The sequence below is a fragment of the Parasteatoda tepidariorum genome, chromosome 2 (genome assembly GCF_043381705.1).
Source record: "Parasteatoda tepidariorum isolate YZ-2023 chromosome 2, CAS_Ptep_4.0, whole genome shotgun sequence".
In the NCBI taxonomy this organism is placed as follows: domain Eukaryota; kingdom Metazoa; phylum Arthropoda; class Arachnida; order Araneae; family Theridiidae; genus Parasteatoda; species Parasteatoda tepidariorum.
The window spans coordinates 94,193,321-94,214,402 of NC_092205.1; the positions used below are offsets into that span (position 1 = coordinate 94,193,321).

The 21,082-nt window shown below is 29.0% G+C and overlaps 1 protein-coding gene across 1 annotated transcript; it reads right to left on the reverse strand.

The window, feature by feature from the left end:
• Positions 1-676: 676 nt before the first annotated feature.
• Positions 677-20,728, reverse strand: LOC107449310 (troponin C). Its single transcript, XM_016064804.3, has 5 exons — positions 20,342-20,728; positions 10,599-10,629; positions 8,915-9,058; positions 7,622-7,873; positions 677-847 (listed from the first exon to the last, which is right to left on the reverse strand). Exons 1-5 carry the CDS (start codon positions 20,342-20,344, stop codon positions 819-821), a joined length of 459 nt encoding a protein of 152 aa, XP_015920290.1. The 5' UTR covers positions 20,345-20,728; the 3' UTR covers positions 677-818.
• Positions 20,729-21,082: the final 354 nt, after the last annotated feature.

Sequence of the window (21,082 nt, forward strand, 5' to 3'; positions counted from 1 at the left end):
CTCGATTTAAGGTTTTTATATGGAAGGTTGTTTTCCAAGGTTTTGGATCAGGGTAATGTGTGTAGAATAGAGCAGATAGTCGAAGATCTCGTTTTAAGGTTAGAAGGTTTACATGTAAACCGCATTACAAACCTTTTTAGGTTTACATTAAAAGATTTTTGCTGAGTGAAAATAAACCTTATTTTGCTATCTGGGTAAATAATTTAAAGTTTAGAAAAAACAGAGTTCAGGTAAACCTAGTGTAAACCCTGAAGTTTCAAATGCTGAAGGAATGTTTCCCAAAATGCAAACAAATTATTGCACAATTACTCCTTACTGTGTAATGCTAAGTTAGACTGTCATAATTTGTTTAATTTCTGTCGCAGAAGTTTCTAAGAGACGATTCTAATAGATGTTTAATTTCTGTCTTCATTTCGTAGACACTAAGCAAAATGTGGTAATTCTTATTTACAATTAATCAGGAATTATAATCAACATTTTCAAAATTAAAAATAGATGCCATGATTGTTAAGAATTAGTGGTATTCACTGATGGTTCACCGATAAAATAACATGTAAATGAAGTGTTTTTATTACTGATATTTTATCTTTTCTGCAAATTACAATAGCATTCTTGGTGCATAACTCAGCTTAGATATAAATGAAGCATTTGCATAACAAAATAAATCCCCCACAAGTTCAATAGAATATATTTATTTTATTTTCATTGCTTCTTTAGACACAGAGAGGTTTAAAAATGTACTTTACACATAAAATATATTTGTTTTCAAAACATATTGTTTGCATTCAAAGTCATCAAAATAATTTTGGTGCTATAATTTAGTCCCCTGTCATCATTTCCATGAATTCTGAAACAGAAAATAACAATAAAATGATATTATGCTGCGTAAAAGGTTAATTGTACTGTACAGAATAATCGCAAGAACCGATTATATGTATGGACCATCAAGTATTTTGTATCATATAAAATTTCATTTTCAAAAATATTACTCTGGTTAAGAAATTAAGAAAACCTAAAACTAATAGATAAACAGACCAGAGACTAGGCCCGTACACATCTTCACTAACTCGTTTCTGTGTTTTTATTAGACAATTTTATTATTTTTCATTTTAGTTTTTATTAGATTATTTTTAAAATAAAATAATTTTTAAAAAATGCACGAAACTAAAAATCAAAAATCCAACTATCCTTATACAATGATTTCAGTCTTGTGCATCACTATACTAATGGTCAGACATTTACGGTGGTGGTCTGAGTCAAATTTCAGAAATCGAGGAGCAACGGACCACCGTTAACTACGAGACCTGATTTAATTATGCAAAATTCAAGTTATTTTCATCAATAATATTTAAAATTATGTTTAAATGATTGGAAATAGAATTACAGAGTTTGTCTATTTAGTACACACATCTTAACCTGCATATTTAATGTAAATGGATGTAATGGATCGTTAAGTTTATACAATAAGGATATAAATTTTTTTAAAAATTTTTAAATTTCCTCAGGGATCTTTCAGATATTGCGGAAGTACACAAGGGGAAAGGTGTTGCGAATTGTGTATTTTTGCTGACAAAGAAGAAGCAACGTGAGAAAGACACTGCAACTTCTGTAGTTTTAATTTTATGATAAAAAAGAAACAAATGCAATAAAAAATGTTTAAAAAAATATACTCGGAATTTAAGTTTAAAGTAAAATTTGACTTTGGAGAAAGAAAGAGGTAAGAAATTTTTTTTAAGGAGTTTCAGAAGTTACTAGTTTTGACCCCAAAAGTAGAAAACCAAATTTTTAGAAAAATTTGAATATTTTTCAAAAAAAAAAGAAGAAAAAAAGGAAATAGAACGTGAAATAGGAAGGTTTGGTATCTATCGATTAGATGTATAGGTATTAAATTTAAATTACTTCATATTTAAATTGTTAAATGTGTGCAAAATCGAAAAAAAATTTTTTTGACTCTAAATTTTAAAAAATTAATTGAAACATAAATTTTGTTCAGTGCAAAATTACAAATTCTGATTGAATTTTATCGCAAAGTTAAATTGCTAGAGTAAAAGACAAAGTTAAATACATGGGATTAATTATTATTTTTTTTTTTGCATATGCACGGAAAGAAGTTTTATGATTTTCTTATTTTTTTTCTGACAAGGGAAGGGAATCCAAAATTACCGAAACATGTTCATGTAATATTTGAGCTGTCCCCTACATACCTACATATTTCTGTACTTTTTACATTATTACAGAGCAGCTATTTATGGTATAAGATCTATTCCAGACATTCATTACTGTTCCCTTCTTTTTCCTCAGCTCTACAGCCTGGTACAGTCAAATCCGTGGTACAGCCTCTGTAGTCAAGGCTGGCTCAATCAGTTTTTTTATTGAGATCTCTCAGACGCAATGATTCTTAAGCATGTAACTCCAATGTCAACAGTGACATTAACATTTCAAAACACAATACAAATAAAGTATCTAATAAAATGTCAGTCGCTTAGAATGACATTACTGTTATAAGATATAAAAATCTATTACAAATGAAATGTTTAATAAAATGTACTTTTATGTCAGCAATGTCGCTTTAAATGACATTAGTATTAGACATGAAAATATATTAGAAATAAAATATTTAATAAAATTTACTCCGATGTCGCTTTGTTGCTTTAAATTATGCACTAAATGCAAATTGAATATTAAAATGATAAATGCACGCTTTAAATGACATTACTATTTAAAGACATAAAAACCAATTGCAAATGAAATATTTAATAAAATGTACTTCAATGTCAGCAATGTTACTTTAAATGACATTAGTATTTTAAGACACAAAAACATATTGCAAATAAAATATTTAATAAAATTTGCACCGAAGTTAGTCGTCTACGACATAGCTATTTTAAGACATAACCTATTGCAAATTATCTATTTAATAAAATGTATTTCGATACCAGCTGTGTTGTTTTAAATGACATTACTATTTTAACGCATAAAAATATATTACAAATAAAATATTTAATAAAATTTACTTCGATGTCACTTTGTTGCTTTAAATTATGCTCTCAATGAAAATAAAATATTAAAAGGATAAATGTACGCTTTAAATGACATTACTATTTTAAGACATAAAAACCTATTACAAATTAAATATTTAATAAAATGTACTTCAATGTCAGCAATGTTGCTTTAAATGACATTAGTATTTTAAGACGCAAAAACATATTACAAATAAAATATTTAATTACATTTGCACCGATGTTAGTCGTTTATGTCATAGCTATTTTAAGACATAACCTATTGCAAATTATCTATTTAATGTACTTCGATATCAGCTATGTTGTTTTAAATGACATGATTATTTTAACACATAAAAAGATATTACAAATAAAATATTTAATAAAACTTGACTTTCAAGAAAGATAAATTTACTTTTTAGAGTTTTTAAACAAATTTAACTCTTACAGGAGTGGTGAGATAAAAACTGTCGTTCTTGTTTTTGACTACAATATAAACCACTAAAATTGTAATTGTTTTCTAGCTCTTACACAATGTAATTTTTAATTAACCATTTTTAATTTTAAAAAATGAGAATATAAAGCGAATCGCTTCCTTGCATAGGACGATTACAATTCTCTTGGCTGAAGGGATAGAACGATCGCCTCCCGGGTTCGAATCCCAGCGAGGACTGATCGATACAAATCCTCAGGTAATCATAAAAACATCCTCAGTGGTAGACGGATCATGGGTAACATTCCCCTTGCCGTCAGGCTAACTGTGGGAGATTTTCGCGGTTTTCCCTCACCATATAACGCAAATGCGGGTTAATTCCATTAAAAAGTCCTCCAATACTTAATCCATAAGCTCAAAATGACAAGGCTACGGAGTTGAACATTGGTAGTCGTAAACTAAAAATTGAGTCGGCTGTTCAACGACGGTTTTAAAATAAAATTCTCTTGTCATTTTGTGACTAAATTTCTTAAGGAAAAGTTTTTTGACCCGCAAAGAGTTAAACTTTGACATTTAGTTTACAATGGAAAATTCAATCTATGCAGAATTTTTAGTCGAATATCATTTTGTGAAAATGCGTATTTTCTCTTGGTTACCAATTAATAGTCATGCATTGCAATTTTAACGATGACACTGAAATTATAATTGCCAATTTGACAACTCTCTTTTTCTGTTCATGCGTAGTTTATGTGAATATATTTAAGAGAGAAGTTTCAGGGCGACGTTTAAGTGAAATAGGAACAATAGTTTTAAAAAAAATATATCTGTAGTAGGAGGTTGTCTACAAAATACATTTTCTCATTGAATACCGTTGTATTTATTGATATGGCAGAAAAAAAATTTAAAAACCTTTTTATTTATTCACCTGGCAAAAAAAGAAATTAAAAATCTTCTTATTTATTGACCTGGCAGCGAAAAAAAAGAGTCTTATTTGCTGAATTAGGAATAATAAATAAATAAATAAAATAAAAAATAAATGAAATAAAAAATAAATAAAATAAAAAATAAATAAAATAAAAAATAAATAAAATAAAAAAATAAATAAAGTAAAAATAAATAAAATGAAAAATAAATAAAATAAAAAATATATAAAATAAAATATGAATAAAACATAAATAATTAAAAAATAAAATAAAGAAAGAAAATGAAAATAAAAATTATTGACCTAGCAGAAAAAAAATTATGTTTTAAATCTAAATTTGATCACAATTTGTTTTTCAACCCATTATTGCTCCTCAAGTGATAGATTTGTGAATAAAATATTTATGAAAAAAAAATAGGTAGTCCTTATTTGTTCATATCAACTAGATATATTTCTATCTGTTACCCACCACATTTTCCTTAAAAAAGCTATGTTTTTTTTCTAAAAAAACTTCAGATTTAAAGATAGAAAGATTTGATTTTTAAATTATTAATATAATAAGGTTTGCAGATCTACCTTGTTTTCTACAAAATAAATCCTAATAACGATTTCTTTTTTTTCTTCATTTTTCTTTCAAAAACAGATGCCCGTTCTTTTTAAATGACACCAGGCACAAATGAGTTAAAAAACAAAAATTCATGCTCCTTCTGAGTGCCACTTAGTACCTTCTTCTACCAAAATCTTAAGCTATGCTTTAAAAATTACTTCCAAATAAGATCTTAAGCTATGCTTTAAAAATTACTTACAAATTGTTTATTATTATTGAAAACAAAAAAATTGAAAAATACGAGGAAGAAAGAAAACTTCAACATAATCAATAAAATAAAGAAATAATTTAATAAATTGTCAAAGGGAAAAAACTTCGCAATAGAAGCACTCAGAATTGAATTTACTTTAAAAAAAAATGGAATAAAAAAAAAAATGTTGCATTCTGAGAGAAAAAATATTAACTTGAAAACTCCGCAAGCATTTCACTACTTTAGAGAGTCTAAAATGTAAGCAAATTTCAAGTTCTATTTATTTATTTACTTTTTAAAAACTTTTATCTAAAATTTGTAAACATGAAATTATTATTTTTTAAAATCGGAAATGGCTAAAATATGGATTGGCAGATTTAATTTTTTTTAATATCACATCTTCGAACAAAATAACAGTGCAACAAACAATTATACCAATTATAAAATATCATAAAAAATACATGGTTGCTTTTCTTCTTTAATTGATGGCCTAAATTGAATAGTGGTTCTTGTCTATAGGTTTTAGCTGCCTTGAGCGAACGAAAATCTATTTATTACATTTTCAAATGCTTTGTTACGAAGCAGAATTAAATTTTGAAAAAGTGATATAATTTATTATTAAAAATGTTATCACAAATGTTATCAGCTTCCAGTGAGGTGAACCGAGTTCGAATCCTAGCGATGGCTGGTGGATACGAAATCCGCACTCGGCTCGCACCGATCACAGTGCTGACGTAAAAATAATGATAGACGGATTATAGTTTAGAGTCCCCTTGCCGTCAGGCTAACCAAGGGAGGTTTTTGTAGTTTTCCTCTTCATGTAACACAAATGCGGGTTAGTTCAACCAAAAAGTCCTCCACGAAAAGTTTACCGAAAAGTCCCCCATTACCTAATACAGGAGTTTCCTTGTCTTCTGGATTGGGTTCAAAATTACAAGACTACGGAGCTTAACATTGGTAGTCGTAAACCCCCCAAAAAATGGTTCGTTTACTGAACGACGCTTATAAAATTAAATAAAATGCTAATTATTGGGCCAGAATAGCTAGGTTGGTACGGCGTTGGACTAGTGTTCGTTAGAACGGGAGTTCGAATCCAGATGGTCGAAGAATCCTCGTGTATTCATTAGTGACTGTTGCACGTGAAATCTGTTTGGGTCACAAAGTCCTCCTAGTTTCCATAACAAATCAATACCTCTGGTAGTACTCCAGGAGTTCCCCTGTGTTCTGGATTGGATTCAAAATTACAATGCTAAGGATTTGTACATTGGTAGTCGTAAACTCAAATTTTGGTCAGCTGTTTAACGATGGTTATAAAATAAAATAAAATATTAATTATTACAATACAAATATGCAACATTGAAAGACATAATTACAACCATAATTAAATGACGAAATTATTTAATTATAACTTTAATTATTAAATAATTTAATAACAACTATAATTATTGAATACATAAAATTAAAGAACTTTTAAAAATTTCTCCAAATTTAAAATTTATTCAACTTGAACGGTCTAACCGAAACTGATTTCTGATGGGCTCGGGTGATTGCTCAGTTCGTACTCACTAAAGCATGGTACAACGTGGTACATCGTTGTTTATTTTAAGATACAGAGCCTTAAATTCTAATGAGTGCCTTGCCTTTCCTCTCTGGTCTGATTTGTGGTGCCTTCTGTTTGGCAGCTGAATGTGTATTAGTTTTAAAGAAGGAAGAAATGACACGTATTAACATGGAAATAAGGAAAAAATTAAAATAAGCCCTTCAATTGCAAGTAAATGCTCGTGTATATTTGTAGGCTAATTGGAGAATTCTGAGCTTTGTAAATTTCCAATGTGATAGGCTTATTAGAATAGTTTCCAATATTTTATAATCGGTCTGAAAGTTACTAAACCGACAGTGGCCAGACCACCTATCTTTAGGCTAACTGTAGAATGTCATGGTACAAATAGCGTGATTCATTTTAAACAGTGCATGCAGTAGTGAAGGCTTATTGTAATAAATGGAGTGAAGTAAAGGCTTATTGAGAAAAATTCAAACGTAAGGGATACATTGAAAAACTAATAGCAACTCATTGCAATAAACCTAATAGAATTCAGGCTGATTGCATTATACTTCGCACATTTGCTAATAAGACCTAAAGGCATATGGGTTGAGCAGAATAAGTAAATTCAGGCTGATTGAGTAATTCTTTAAACATTAGACCTTAGACATATAAACAATTAGACATATAAAGGCATGATAGAAGAGGCCTAAAAGTACCAAGGTGAATAGAATATAAGACAAAAGTTTACAATTAGCCTTATTCAAAATGGCAGCGGCATTTCTAAACAACTGGATTTTCTAATTTGCTTACGTCATATATTGCTGTGAAAGACCGAAGTTAGTGAATTTCGACTTTCATGAAATTGCTGGCTTTAACTATAACATGCATGGGTATAAATAGTATGGATGGAAAAGGATTATGACTGACCGTCAAAGTCAACAGTACCACTGCCGTCTGTATCAATTTCTTGTATCATTTCATCCAGTTCATCCTCAGTTAGGTTATCATCCAGAGCTCGAAGAATTTCTCTCAAATCCGAGACATTGATGTATCCGTTTCCATCTTTGTCGTACATCCGAAACGCTTCTCGCAACTCTTGTTGTATAGCTTCCGAATCTTCGTCGACAAGATAGCGGGCTGTTAACGTGAGAAACTCATCAAATTCCAGCTCTCCGCTTCCTAAGAGAGGGTAAAAACTTATAAACAGAGTGATTACAAAATATGCCAACAGATAACCCACTGTGTAGCTTATCGTTCGAAAGAATAGAATAAAATGTTGCATTATTTTTAATACAATATTTATTTTTTGCTCATGAATAGTGCTAAAATGGTAACTCAACTATCTTAACCAAAATGTCAGAATTTTGAAATTTTTAAATAGCAACATCTACATTTTTCATCGATACCTACTGATAAAGAATTGCGTATTTTATGAATTTTCTGCGCAGCAGTAATTCAGCCCTATTGAATGCAAAAGATCAATGGTTTGTGCGATGCATCTTGCACTCTTGTCTAGCATCGCCCTATTAGCACAAAACTTAAAATACAATTCTATTCTATTCTATTTATATTATAATCTTTTTTATATCAAGTGCTGTTTATATCATATTCTATTCTATTCCATTCCATTTAGCTCATAATCTTTTTTATATCAAGTGCTATTTATATTCTATTCTATTCTATTCTATCATATGGTGAGCATAACCATGTTCAACAATAGGATTGACAGGGGTCATATATTGTCAAACTTATAATCACCCTCTGAATTATAATTTGGTTTGGTTGTTAACGTCAAACTAGAGCTACACTAATGCATTACAAGCAGTGCTGCGGGAAATTTATTCCTAGTGATGATCTGAAGGTAATATTGGTGCTGCACTTAGAACACGGAGCAATGCTTTGCAGGCCGTATTCATAATGAACACATAAGCCTACACATGAGCAGCAATAAATAAATAAATATGCGAATGATTTTAGTAATCACCAGCGACCTCCGCCCCATGCTCCCCAACCGGCCTACCATGTTTGGACTTCTCCAGCTCCTGGCTCTGAAATCGTCTTAGATATTACACTAAATTGAGCTCTGAGACCCGAACGAAGAAAGTTAAAAGCCTGATCTATAAGAGTATAAATAGTAGTAATATTCAGGGGCAAAAAATTTAAACTTATTCAGATTATTTGAAGAAAAAAAAATGCAATGAATAACGAATTCAAGCTTACCATCAGAATCTATCTCTTCTATTAAATCCTTCAACTCTTTTTCTTCAAATGTTTGGCCCAATGTCCTTAAAATTGTGGCAACCATGTTAGTATGAATGCAGCCTTTCTTGTCTCGATCAAACATGTCGAATGCTTTTCTAAGCACTATTTTGGAATAAAAAAATAGATAAAATAATAATAAATTGATAAATAAATGAAATAAATGAAATAAATTGATAAATAAATGAAATAAATTGATAAATAAATGAAATAAATTGATAAATAAATGAAAAACACTAAATATAATAAATAAATAAATGAAATAAATTGATAAATAAATGAAATGGCTGCAATAAGGAAAATTTCTTATACTGCGAATGCATATAAGACATACGAATTCTTTTAAGCATCTGGTGATTAATCTGGTACTAATATTTGGTGATTAGAGATGGATAATGTATAGTGAAACATCGATGTAGCTTAGCATCGCTGTAAGGACGTTTTAAAATGCATTTTTACGATATATTGTGAAAACCCTGTGAATGTTTAATAACCGAAGAGCTTCTCAGTGGCATTTTAGTGAGTAGAGATATACGTTGACAGTAGTAAATAATGAATATGCCTTGTCTTTATTTCTTAACAGCTCATCATAAGAAACAAATAAGATCCTCCACCCGAGAAATCTCAAAAATATCACTTCGAACCTTTTTTGGCTATCTTTTTATGAGTTTTTCGATTACCGACAAAGATAAATGATGAATATTATTTTTAATAATAATTATAAAACAATAAATTATGATAAATTTCGTTTCGATGACAAAAATATTGACCGATGTAAAAATAATGAAAATTGGTGGAAAAAAAATTAAAAATATTTTTAGTCATGAAATATCGATATTTATGAGACGATATTAAAATTCCGATATATCTATCTATCTATCTATATATCTATNATATATATATATATATTTGCTGATGTCCTGCTTTTGCCGCTTGAGGATGTCCCATTTCAAAAAAAGATAAAAACGGTAGAGCAATTAATTTATTATTACTATTAGTAGTTTTTGTCTTACAGAACAAAAAAAGATACCTGTTTACCTACATAAATTAATAATACAAGGCTTCAAACTTAAATCTAAAATCATTATACTGAGATTTCTGTATGACGTAAGAAATAGATGAAATAAGGAAATACCTTTTTGATTAAAACACAAACGTACTTATCACTGTTTTAATAAAAGCATTTAAAACAGCACGAAAATTTGAATGTTAAGAGTTAAATTTAACAAAATTTTAAACATTTCTTTCATGAAATACAGAAAGTTTAAAGGAGCTAACACTTTGGGCAGAAGGAAAAATCAATTACAGTAAGTTCCTACAGGAGATAAGGTAACAATATTCAAATATAGGCCATTGTTGAATGAGAAAAACTATTAAAAGTGCGATCAATTGTTAATAATTATATCATATATTTATTGTGCGAAAAAAATCCAGAAAAATGACATTTGATGATGAGAAACCTCATAGGTTGACCATTTTAGATCACCTATTTGAGTTGATCTGAATGATCCAGTACTAAACTGGCAAAAAATTAAATTCCTCTTTTATAAATAGACCATTAAAGTGTTGATTCAAAAATGATCAACATACGCAGGTTCCAATGTAACTAAAAAAGTATGGAATTGTAACTTATAAATTGACTTACTTTCAGTTTGTTCACTTGTAAGTTCTTCTACCTGAAAATGATAAAGAGCAAAATAAGTATATGATAAACAGATTAGGGTATTTTTGCTTTAGAGCGTAGGTGGGTAAAAGTAGTGTGACTGAAATGAGTGATTGTCAACCTTTGCCAGATAAAGTCGACAATCAAATAGTACCTTTAGTGAATATCCGAAATATTTGTTAAATGTCATGATTTCTCATTTGCACCAGCAATTTGACTATTACTGATGGACTTGAGCCTGGTTCCTGTTCCAAGCGACGTTTCAAGAAAATGTGCGCACGCGTGAGTATTCTTCTATCTTAAACAGTGTAAGGAATAATTGGTCCTTAACATAAAAAAAAAATCACGTTTGAGAACTTTTTATTCTGGACACAGCTTAAAATGCGTATTTACAAAAATGGACAAAGCTCGAAATGAGTATTTAAGAAAATTGCCAAAGTTCGAAATCCTTGTTTACGAAAATGAACACAACTGAAAATACTCGTGTATGAAAATGAACCCAGCTCAAAATGCCTGTTTAGGAAAAAGGACACAACTGAAAATGCGTATCTAAAGAAAATGGACATAGCATTTGATTCTGTTTTTCAAATTTTCTTATGAGTGCTTTTTTTTAAGAATAAACTAAATAAAACCAAATAAATTTTGAATATGGCATAGCATCGTTCATTTTTACAAATCACTTAACACATTTGATTAAATTAATCTTTTTTTTAAAGACTTTAAAAGTCAACAGTTTTTTTAAACAAGGTTGTTATGGGTCCGATAAATTTCTTATACAGTTACGTTACTCACTTGTTACGGTAGTCAACTCACCTTATAGTTCAGAGTTCTAAATTATCTGAGTTCTGATTTTGTTCTTGAAAAGTTACTAATGTTGGTTGGTTCTAATGTCACTTGCAACACGGGAAAGCCTGGTTGGTGAAACCGAGCAGATTTAAAGCAGAGAGAGCGTTTCTTGTTTTTCAGTGGCGCTATCTACGGCCAAGAATACGACTTCTGCCACATCTTACGTCACACCCGTTCATAAGGCGGACCCATTCATACATCCATCCACAGATCGTAATTTTGACCTGAAACGGAGAACGATCGATCTCCAATCCAGTACCCCCAGAGGTATTGATTTGCTATGGGAACATGGAGGACTTTGCGACTCGACAGATTTGACGTGCATCAGTCACTTTATTACACGGGAGTCTTCGGCCGACGGGGTTCGAACACACGAACTCTTGGACATGGGCCCAGCGCCCTACCAACCAGGCTATCCCGGCCTAACGAATGTAATATACCTAACCATCTTGATCCCGATGTCTGGGGCTTTCCCCCGTTATGATTATGCTGGTGTTTAAATAAGTAAGGAAAATTAAACACGAAATTTTTTATTTTGTTATTAAGGTTGAAATTGAACGTTAAAAAGAGTTTTTATTTTTATTTTGCTATGTTTATTTTCTTAAACATGCGTTTCGAGCTGTGACCATTTTCTTAAACACAAATTCTGAGCTGTGTGAGTATTCTATTATACCATTTTTCACATGTTCTGACTAGATATTTAAAAATATAAGAATAAATAGTAGTTTTAAAGCTACTCTGTTTCAAATATAGATTTTAAGGAACATTATGTTTCTTTTAATTGTGTGAGAAATATTAATAATTAATTAAAGCAGTTAGATTCTCATAGTATTAACCATATTAAAAATCACAACATAGAACTACATAACTATGATTTTTTACTTATTACTTATAAAGAGTAGACATTAAATGAGTGTTCTGAATAGGATCAAATTTATTTATTCAGTGTTTAATATTAACTTTAATACAAAGAATTAGAATTTTACAAAGAATTAGAAGTGATCATGGTGAAATTGAATTATTAATCGCCCAATTTTTGTAACTGTAGACATTCTTAATAAGATAAATATGTACTGTCACATAAATCATATATTTTTGCTTTTCACAAATTTATTTAGGGTGATAGCTTCATTTTGCACATTGCACTACCTCTTTTTTTTAAACATAGATGTTTTCACATTCAATCCATTTTTTGTGGTCAGGCATTATTGGGTTAAAAATACATATAAATTTCCAAATTAGACGGTAGAAATATTCTAATAGCACTTAAAATTAGTGCAGATGACATTTTAAGTCACGAAAGCAAACACAAGAAAGTATTTTCCTCTGAATCAACATTACTTTTTTTGACGTGTTCGCTTATTTTACCCTCAAAATATTAGGCGCAATCTGGAAAATAAGGTCCTATAATAGTTTATTCAGGAAGGTAGCCAAAAGTGTGAGTTTTATGATGTTGAGTTAAGGTTTTGCGTACCTCGCAGTAGAACTATTTAAGTGAAAAGTGTTTTTGCACACAAATATAAAAGTCGATTATATAAAGATAAATTCAAACAAAAATATTTTTTAAAATTGTTCATTATTTTATATTACTTATTTTAAAAAAGATCGAAAAAAAATTGAATTGTAAGGTTTATTTAACAGTATCTTAAACAGTGCCGTTTTAAATTACAAATCCGAAGTCTTTCACTATCGATCAAATAATTCCAGGAAAATGAAATACGATTTTTTGTGTGGAAATTTCATAGTTCATAAGACCGATTTCAACCAAATTTTAGACTTTAAAGACTTTATTTTCTGTCTTATTTTAGACTTTATTTTCTGTCTTTAAAGAAGGTTTTAATTTTAAACATATTTTTATCGTGGATTTTGATTTTCATATTTTTTCTAGAATCGTGAATTATTTTCAACAAAAAATTATACCTGAAAGCTAAGCTTAAAAATTATAATTTTTGTGATTATCAATCTGTTTTTAAATGTAGGGATGGCAGCAGGGTTTGTTGATTTAAATCAGCTTGATTTAAATCAAGATTTAAATTATGATTTAAATCGAATGATTTTAAAAAAATCACTGATTTAAATCAATTGATTTTTTTAATATATATATTGATTTAAGAAGTTAAAAAACAGTGTTTTAAATTATTAATACTTTTATTATTTTCTTTTCTTAGTTTTAAAATTTATTTTAAACAAATTGTTACATTAATTAATTTTGATTAACAAAATTATTTCTTTCTTGGTGTGTGTTAAATTCCAACACATTTGAAATTGCATTTTTAAATCTTTTGATTGTTGAGATTGAAAGTACAGATTAAGGTAAACATGTAATGCTGTCTTAATATTGACTTGCATAGCTGTAGAAAGTAATTAATAAACATGAATTTTCTTTCACAATAAATACAAATAATGCTAATTAAAATTCTACCTTTTAATTAAAAAAACATGGAATTAAAATCTACATTATATTTTATTGGTGGAAAATGCATATTTCTAAAGCTTGAGGTTATATTAATAGAAATTGCCCTAATACGCCAAAAATAGAAGGAAAAAAATGCTGATGAATTCAGATATTTTTTTTCCTGATATAGTGTCATTTTATTAAATTAAATAACCTAGAATTAGAATTGTACTGTTTCTTTTATCAATAAGTAATTTTTTCTTATAATATGTTTACAGTATGTTTGATATTATCATATTTTCTATAAAGAAATTTTGTAAAAAAAATTCCAATGAGTACATAGATTTTTTTAAATTTTTTTTTAGCTTAATTTATCTATTTTGATATAGAATTAAAAATGAATATTTCAATATTATAATATATAGATTAAATATTTATTTATTTTTTGAGGAATGATTAAACAAAATCTGTTACATTTATTTTGTCATTTTAAAAATCAAGAGAAAAAAAAGAAATCACAATTTTAAATTAAAATTATGGTTTGCTAATTGAAACTTCGTTTTAATAGTTAAAGTATTCTTCTATTCATCTATTCTTCTATTTCATCTAGTCTTTAAATTTCAATCATGCATTTGTTTCAAAATGGTTGCAATGCATTCAAAGCTATGTATTATAATAAAAACTTGTTTTAGGTAGTTACAGCTTCTGAAATATTGTCATAATATAGTTTTAATATTAATTTAATTTTGATTAAACATTTATAAAGTTTTTTTAATCACAAATTAAGTTCCTATAGTGTATTTGAATAAAAAAAAATCTGATTCAAATGAAAAAAAATCAGATTTAAATCAAAAAAATCTGATTTTTTTGGTTTTTTATAAAGAAATCAAAAAATCACGAACCCTGGATGGCGAATTGAAGATGTTATGGTTTAACACAGCTTTCAAACTGAATTTCAAAACTAAACCAAACTAAAACTTTTTTAACACTTTGAATACATTAAAATAATGTTTAAACTAAGGAGAGCATTACATAATTTAATGTTCCTAATGCAATATATTAATATTATCATCTAACAATCATAAAATAATATATTTTTTAAATACTTAGATTGTAAAAATTTTAAAGTTTAGAGTAGTGATTGTTGATGTTTTAAATCTATAATAATTGAAATCTAAAATAATTGAAATTATAATAATTGAAATCCATAATAATTGAAATCTATAATAATTGAAGGAAAAGTTTGAGTCTCATTTATAATTCCAGAACTTTTTGAGCTAGGGTCCTGAAATTTAGACAATGGCTGTAAAGCGAAAAGTAGAAAATTCAAATAAAATTTATAAAAAATCATCCAAAAATTCCAATTAGTCAGTTCGGAGCCGCGATGGCTCAGGGTATAGAGCATTCGCTTTCTGGTGAGGTGAACCGGGTTCGAATCCCAGCTATAGCAGGTCAATACGAATTCCGCATCCTTCCCGCACAGACCACAGTGTTGACATAAATTATCCACGGTGGTAGACAGATCATGGGTTAGAGTCCCCTTGCTGTCAGGCTAATCGTGAGAGGTTTTCGTGGTTTTCCTCTCCATGTAACGCAAATGTGGGTTTGATTGGGGATTAATAGCATTATTTTCAGTACCAAATTATGCAGAATTTACTTCATCTTTCATTTGAATATCTTTTCTTGATTTTATAACATAAAAGCACAGGAAAAGGCAACATATTATGATAAAAATAGTTCAAAATTATTATTATTTTTTTTTATTGTTTCAATTTATGCAGCCTTTCAGCTTGTGCATGATTGCGTTGCGTTAATTAATGCAGATTTATTTAATATTTACGATTTTTCCACTTTGTAAAAATAACCACTATTTAACTATTAATAATAAAAATAAACAGAAGGTTCTGTCAAGCATATTTAGTCATGAATCTGACACAAGTTCGTGTAAAACCATAGATGTTTATGAGGAAAGTAATAACGAAATCACATTTTAAAATTCCTAATTTTTAAAAAAAAAGAAGTTTTGATTGGTTTAAGGTAATTGCGTATTTAAATTAACTTTAATTTGATTTTAAAATTTTATCATGTTAGTTTTACTTATGTGACCTTTTCGATGTGGTTTTCCATTCTGTTGAAAACGTGTGTCGCCATCTCTCAACAGACGATCGAACTACTTTTGTAGTAGCTTGCCATGCTATAAAGACAACATTCGGGTATTATTGTTGTGATTATAAAATAAAAGCTTATTGTTAAAAAAGATGTTTTTTTTTAATTAAAAATTTTGTTTCTTACAGCTTCTAAAAAGTGTTTTACTGAAAATATAAACTTTTACATATTTTTAATAAAATTAAGAATTTGGAAGAGTTTTAAATTTATCATACATATCATTATGGTGAAAGGTTCCAATATAGAAGGTATAAATTTTTGAAAAGAAAATATTTCGTTTTTTTCTTTCTTTTAGAGTTTGATTTGAAATCGCGTCTAAAGAGGTTATTCTCCTCAATTTTTTAAAGGGAAATCAAATATTTTAAAAGTATAGTTTTATTAATTTGGTTAGGGAGGCTATCAAAAGTTCAAACCCATCTTAATGTAATTGAACATTTTTCGTTTTATACCGCATTTCTTGAATACGTGGAATGAAAGAAAAAATATTATGTGCAGAATTATAAAAATCCATTTACAAAAAAAATCTTTAAAAATAGTTCAGGATTTCAAGTTTTACTATAGTTAAAATAGACGAGAAAAGGTGAGAATGAAAACCAGATTCAGAATAATTTTAAACATTCTATTTCAGATTTCTTAATCATAATTTAATTTTCAAAATAATATTACGAAAAAGAGTGGATTTTCAAGCACTCTAAAATCAGTTTTTAACTTTATATTTTATTATATTTAAGCCAGATGTGAAAAGATGAAAATGAAATTCAAAATTCAGAGAGAATTCAAATATTCAGCATTTTAACCATCGCTGGTTCTGAAATATATTTAAAGTTTTTGGTACAGACTAACAAAGTGAAACTGTGGTATTGAGTATAGGAAGGAAAATTTAATATCCTTATTTTAGTGACAGAAAATGAAATCTAACTTAAGACTGAAATTCTGGAAAATAAAGTTAAGATTTGTAACGCAATGATTTGTTATCCAAATTTTTTTTTCTTTTATTGAAGTCTTTTTTTTTTCCTTCTCTTTTTTCTTTGATAAAAATTTGTCCCTTTTTTTAAGGAATTTGCATGGAAAAAATATTAAAGCAAAGAAAATTTTCAAAAATGAAAATGACGCACCTGTTTTGCTTGATATAATTTTGTTTAAATTTGAAAATTAAGATTACACTGATACTTAGTATGGGTAAAAAATCAAAATCTTCCTTCATGTCGTTTAACAACCTTGGCGAGGAAAGAAGTCTGTGTTATCGATGCAGAACTTAAATTACTATTCAGAACAGAGGCCTCTTTGAAAAAAAAAAAATACTGAGTATCAAAAAGATAGAAAAAAACGTAATAAAGCGGTTGTTTATTTACATGTTGCTCTAGAAAGACGTTTAAATCTTTTAAATGAAGTTCTGTTTACATGTAAGATTGCGAATTGTTGTTCTTAAACGAATGAAATGGTTCCTTTAAAAGTCGTATTAAATGGTTTACGTCACAAGTGGAAGATATTAATTGAAAAAAAAACATAGTTTGCCTGTTTAAACTCTTAATTTGAATAAATTGTAATAAAAATGCTTGTTACAAATAATTTCAACAATTGTCACTTTTTTTCTTCAAATGAACTGAAATATTTAAGATTAATAACTTTTGCTCATTTCATTTTCGAACGAAAAAATTCATTTTTACAGTAATAAGAGTTTTCTATTTAAATAGTTTTTTATGCTGAATAATAACGTAATTTTTTAATCAATTCTTTCTAAAAGAACAAACAGTAGAACACAAAATAGGCAGAATAATCTAGAAGGGGGTGCAACCCTCTAACAAACTACCCCCCCAAAAAATTTTAAAATATTCTGTTATTACATTTTGTTTTGTTATTACATATACTTTCATCCGTTAATTTTTTTCAAGATACATTTCTTCATTGTTAACAAGATATTTAAAAAAAAAGTACGAATTTACGTGGTACGAAATGTGGAGGAATAGTGAAAATTCTTATGAATCCTCGAATACATCGATTTAGTTATTGAGGCCACACCGTTTTATCTAGCTGTAGCGGAGGCAATCAAAATTGGCCTAACTCTTGGCCTCAGCTACTTCGTGCACTATTGAACGCACTTTTAGTACAATGTGACACATCAAAATATGGAATCGGTCTACAATGCCTCACGAGAGATTAAGTAGTTATGCTCAGTGTGCATAAGAAAAGAATCAAAGATAACTCAGAATTCATTGGAAAAAAAACAGATTTGGACAGCTATCAAGACGATTACAAATCTTGTTTGATTAAACAGTTTTTTAATTGTTACGTATCAATAATTACTTAATTATTTGTTTTCGAATAAAAATATTTTTAATAAAAAAACTTTTGTACTCTACAATTGTTTATAAATAAAGCCAGGGGGTGCAAGTGAACCCCTTTGCACCCCGCTGCCGGCGCCCTTGGTAGAACATTTTATTTTCTGACGTGAAAGTTGAGTCTGGCAATAATTCATTAAAAAATGTTTTTGCTTGTGCTAAATAATATACTATGAATAATGTGATGTTTTTTTAAATCATTCCACAGATTTTGAGAGAGAATTAACTATTGATCAGTGACACCTAACTAGACCTAGTATGCATTTCAGACATTTACCAAAGCGACTATGTGATTGTCAACATTCACCGGTGGAAGTCAACAACCACCTATTTCGGTCAATCACAGTAACACCTCTAAAACATTATAGGCCAATCACATTAACAGATTAGCAACCTGTGTCATTGTTTGACGATATTCCTTTCTTCAAAGAGATACATACCCACTTTTATTTCATAATCAATTTTATCTTGGCCATCGAGGTATATTAGTAACCATCCACCGTTAAATAGCAATGCTTATTTGTTTCATGCTTAATCCTTCATAGGACATAGTACCTCTAACACATTATAGGCTAATAACATTAACAAATTAACTTACTATTTTTTAAATTAGATTTTTAAGACAATTTGCTTTGGTGAAGACCATTTGATGAAAGGGATTTTTCAGAAATTTAAGTTCTGTTGACAATTGGCGATAAACTTAAACTTCAGGGCTTATAAATAATCTTATATATAAATTCTATGCTTATAACTATAAATTAGCTGGGTGAGAAATGATCAAATATACGTATATCGCCCAAAAGAAAATATATCCTCAGTGTTGGCCTCTCTTCAAACTTTTATTATTTCCTATTATTTCCGCATTTTTGTAAACAATTGGTATTTTCTTATATTTTCTGAAGTTATTCAGCAGATTGCCGCTTGACACATAGATTCAGCAGATTGCCGCTTGACACATAGTTCCCCATTGACATTTAAAAATTAATCAAGTTGGTTTGAAGCTCCCTCGTCCTTATAACGAGTTAAACGAATTCACGCTGATCCTTATAACCTTTGGCAGTATTGCTCTGAATCCATGCCATTAGTATGCTTATGGAAGAGTTATAAATCCAAAAGACACCCACCTATTGATTTACTCACTGTTTATTTAAGACCTTTAAGGAAGTTTTCTGATTAATTTCATGATAAAGTAGAATGTTCAGAGGTATGTATGAATGTATGCACCTTATGCAAACCGAACCGTGCCTAATTTGGTATACATACATTTAAATACACGATGGAAATAACTGTCTACTTTAAAATTCTCTATGACCACTGGTTTGCGCGCTACATCCCAAGAAAAGAGGTTTTCATTGGATTTGCCAAATATTTTGAAATATTAGTTATTTGCTAGCTTACAGTTCTAAACAATCCAGAAATTAGTCTTTCGAATTATTTATCTTTGGTTTTGTTCTATGTTTCGTAATCACAATGTTGATATTTAATGTTGATGGGAAATTGATTATACACCTATGATCTGTACGGCCATCTGTTGATAACTTCAGAAAATACAAAAAAAAGGGAAAGAAAACAAAAATGTAAGTAATAGTAAAGGTAAGTGTGGGATCAAATGAGATGTTAACACAGGAGAGAAATTTTCTCTCGAGTGTTATGTCCTGATTCATTTTATCATTTCTTCCTGTATCTGTAGTTATAATTCGCTTATTTAAAAGCATAATGGCCAATTCTGCTTTTAATGCTGCATTGTGCTGTGGGTGCTACAATGGTGAAATTTTAAAAATCTTACCCACCTTTAATTAATTGTTTAAATGTTTTTAAAAATAAAATTAATTTCAAGCTAAATGAATTTCTTTTTATAAATCAATCTCAATTATAAAAATATTTCAACAAAACATTACTAGAAAAAAAATATCTCCTAAAGAGTTAAATTCACACTTGGCTCATAAATCATAAGTTAAGAAAAAATTAATGTAACTTACCATTTTAATCGATAATCCTTACACAGTATTCCACGAAAAAAAAATTGATTATTCTAAGAACACCAGTTTTCCAACTAAGAAAAGAAATCAAATGATGGGCTGATTTCTAAAACCGCTGTTCCGTCAGCGATGGTTAATGCGGAAAGCGAAAAAGAATTCTATTCAGCAAACGAGGCATCTGGATGATACTTGAAATGTTGTGACGTCATTTTTTTCCCTTTAAGTGGTCCACATGCCCAGCGCCTAAAAAAGCCTTTCATAAAGAACATCTAGGGTTTCCTTACATCGTCCACGTTCGGCGGCTAAAAATATGGCCATAACATTTACAGCTAAGAAAACAAACATTGGGAAAGCAGCGGACTTGATGTAGGAGTTGAGGGAAATCTCGGAAAAAAGAACGGTTTCCATTTTATTTTATTTCAAACGCTTTTTTTTTTTTTTATCTTCTGCGTTCTTTTTCAACCTTCAACAGTTGAAGTACACTAGACAGTCATTTTTCTTTAGAAAAACGGAGAGAAAAACAAATAAAATTTGAGAAATCGCCTCGGTTGCGGTAAGAACAACTCGGAAATGCTCAGGGTTAATGAAGTTGAGTTGAATACGTGAAGACAGCTTAGAATTACTTACCTAGTAGTTGAAAAAAATTAGGCATAATTTTGAATTGTTATTCGTTTAGTGTATTAATTTATTTAAAAGTATGTTCTGAAGTTCAATTATCCGAGCTTCTTTAACCTCTGTTAC

Bases quoted from the DNA above. Each gene is read 5' to 3' on its own strand.
- LOC107449310 (XM_016064804.3), bottom strand. The intron at 9,059-10,598 runs GTAAGTCAATTT...ATTCCAAAATAG, and splicing joins TACAAGTGAACAAACTGAAA to TGCTTAGAAAAGCATTCGAC. The intron at 7,874-8,914 runs GTAAGCTTGAAT...ACCCTCTCTTAG, and splicing joins AGAAGAGATAGATTCTGATG to GAAGCGGAGAGCTGGAATTT.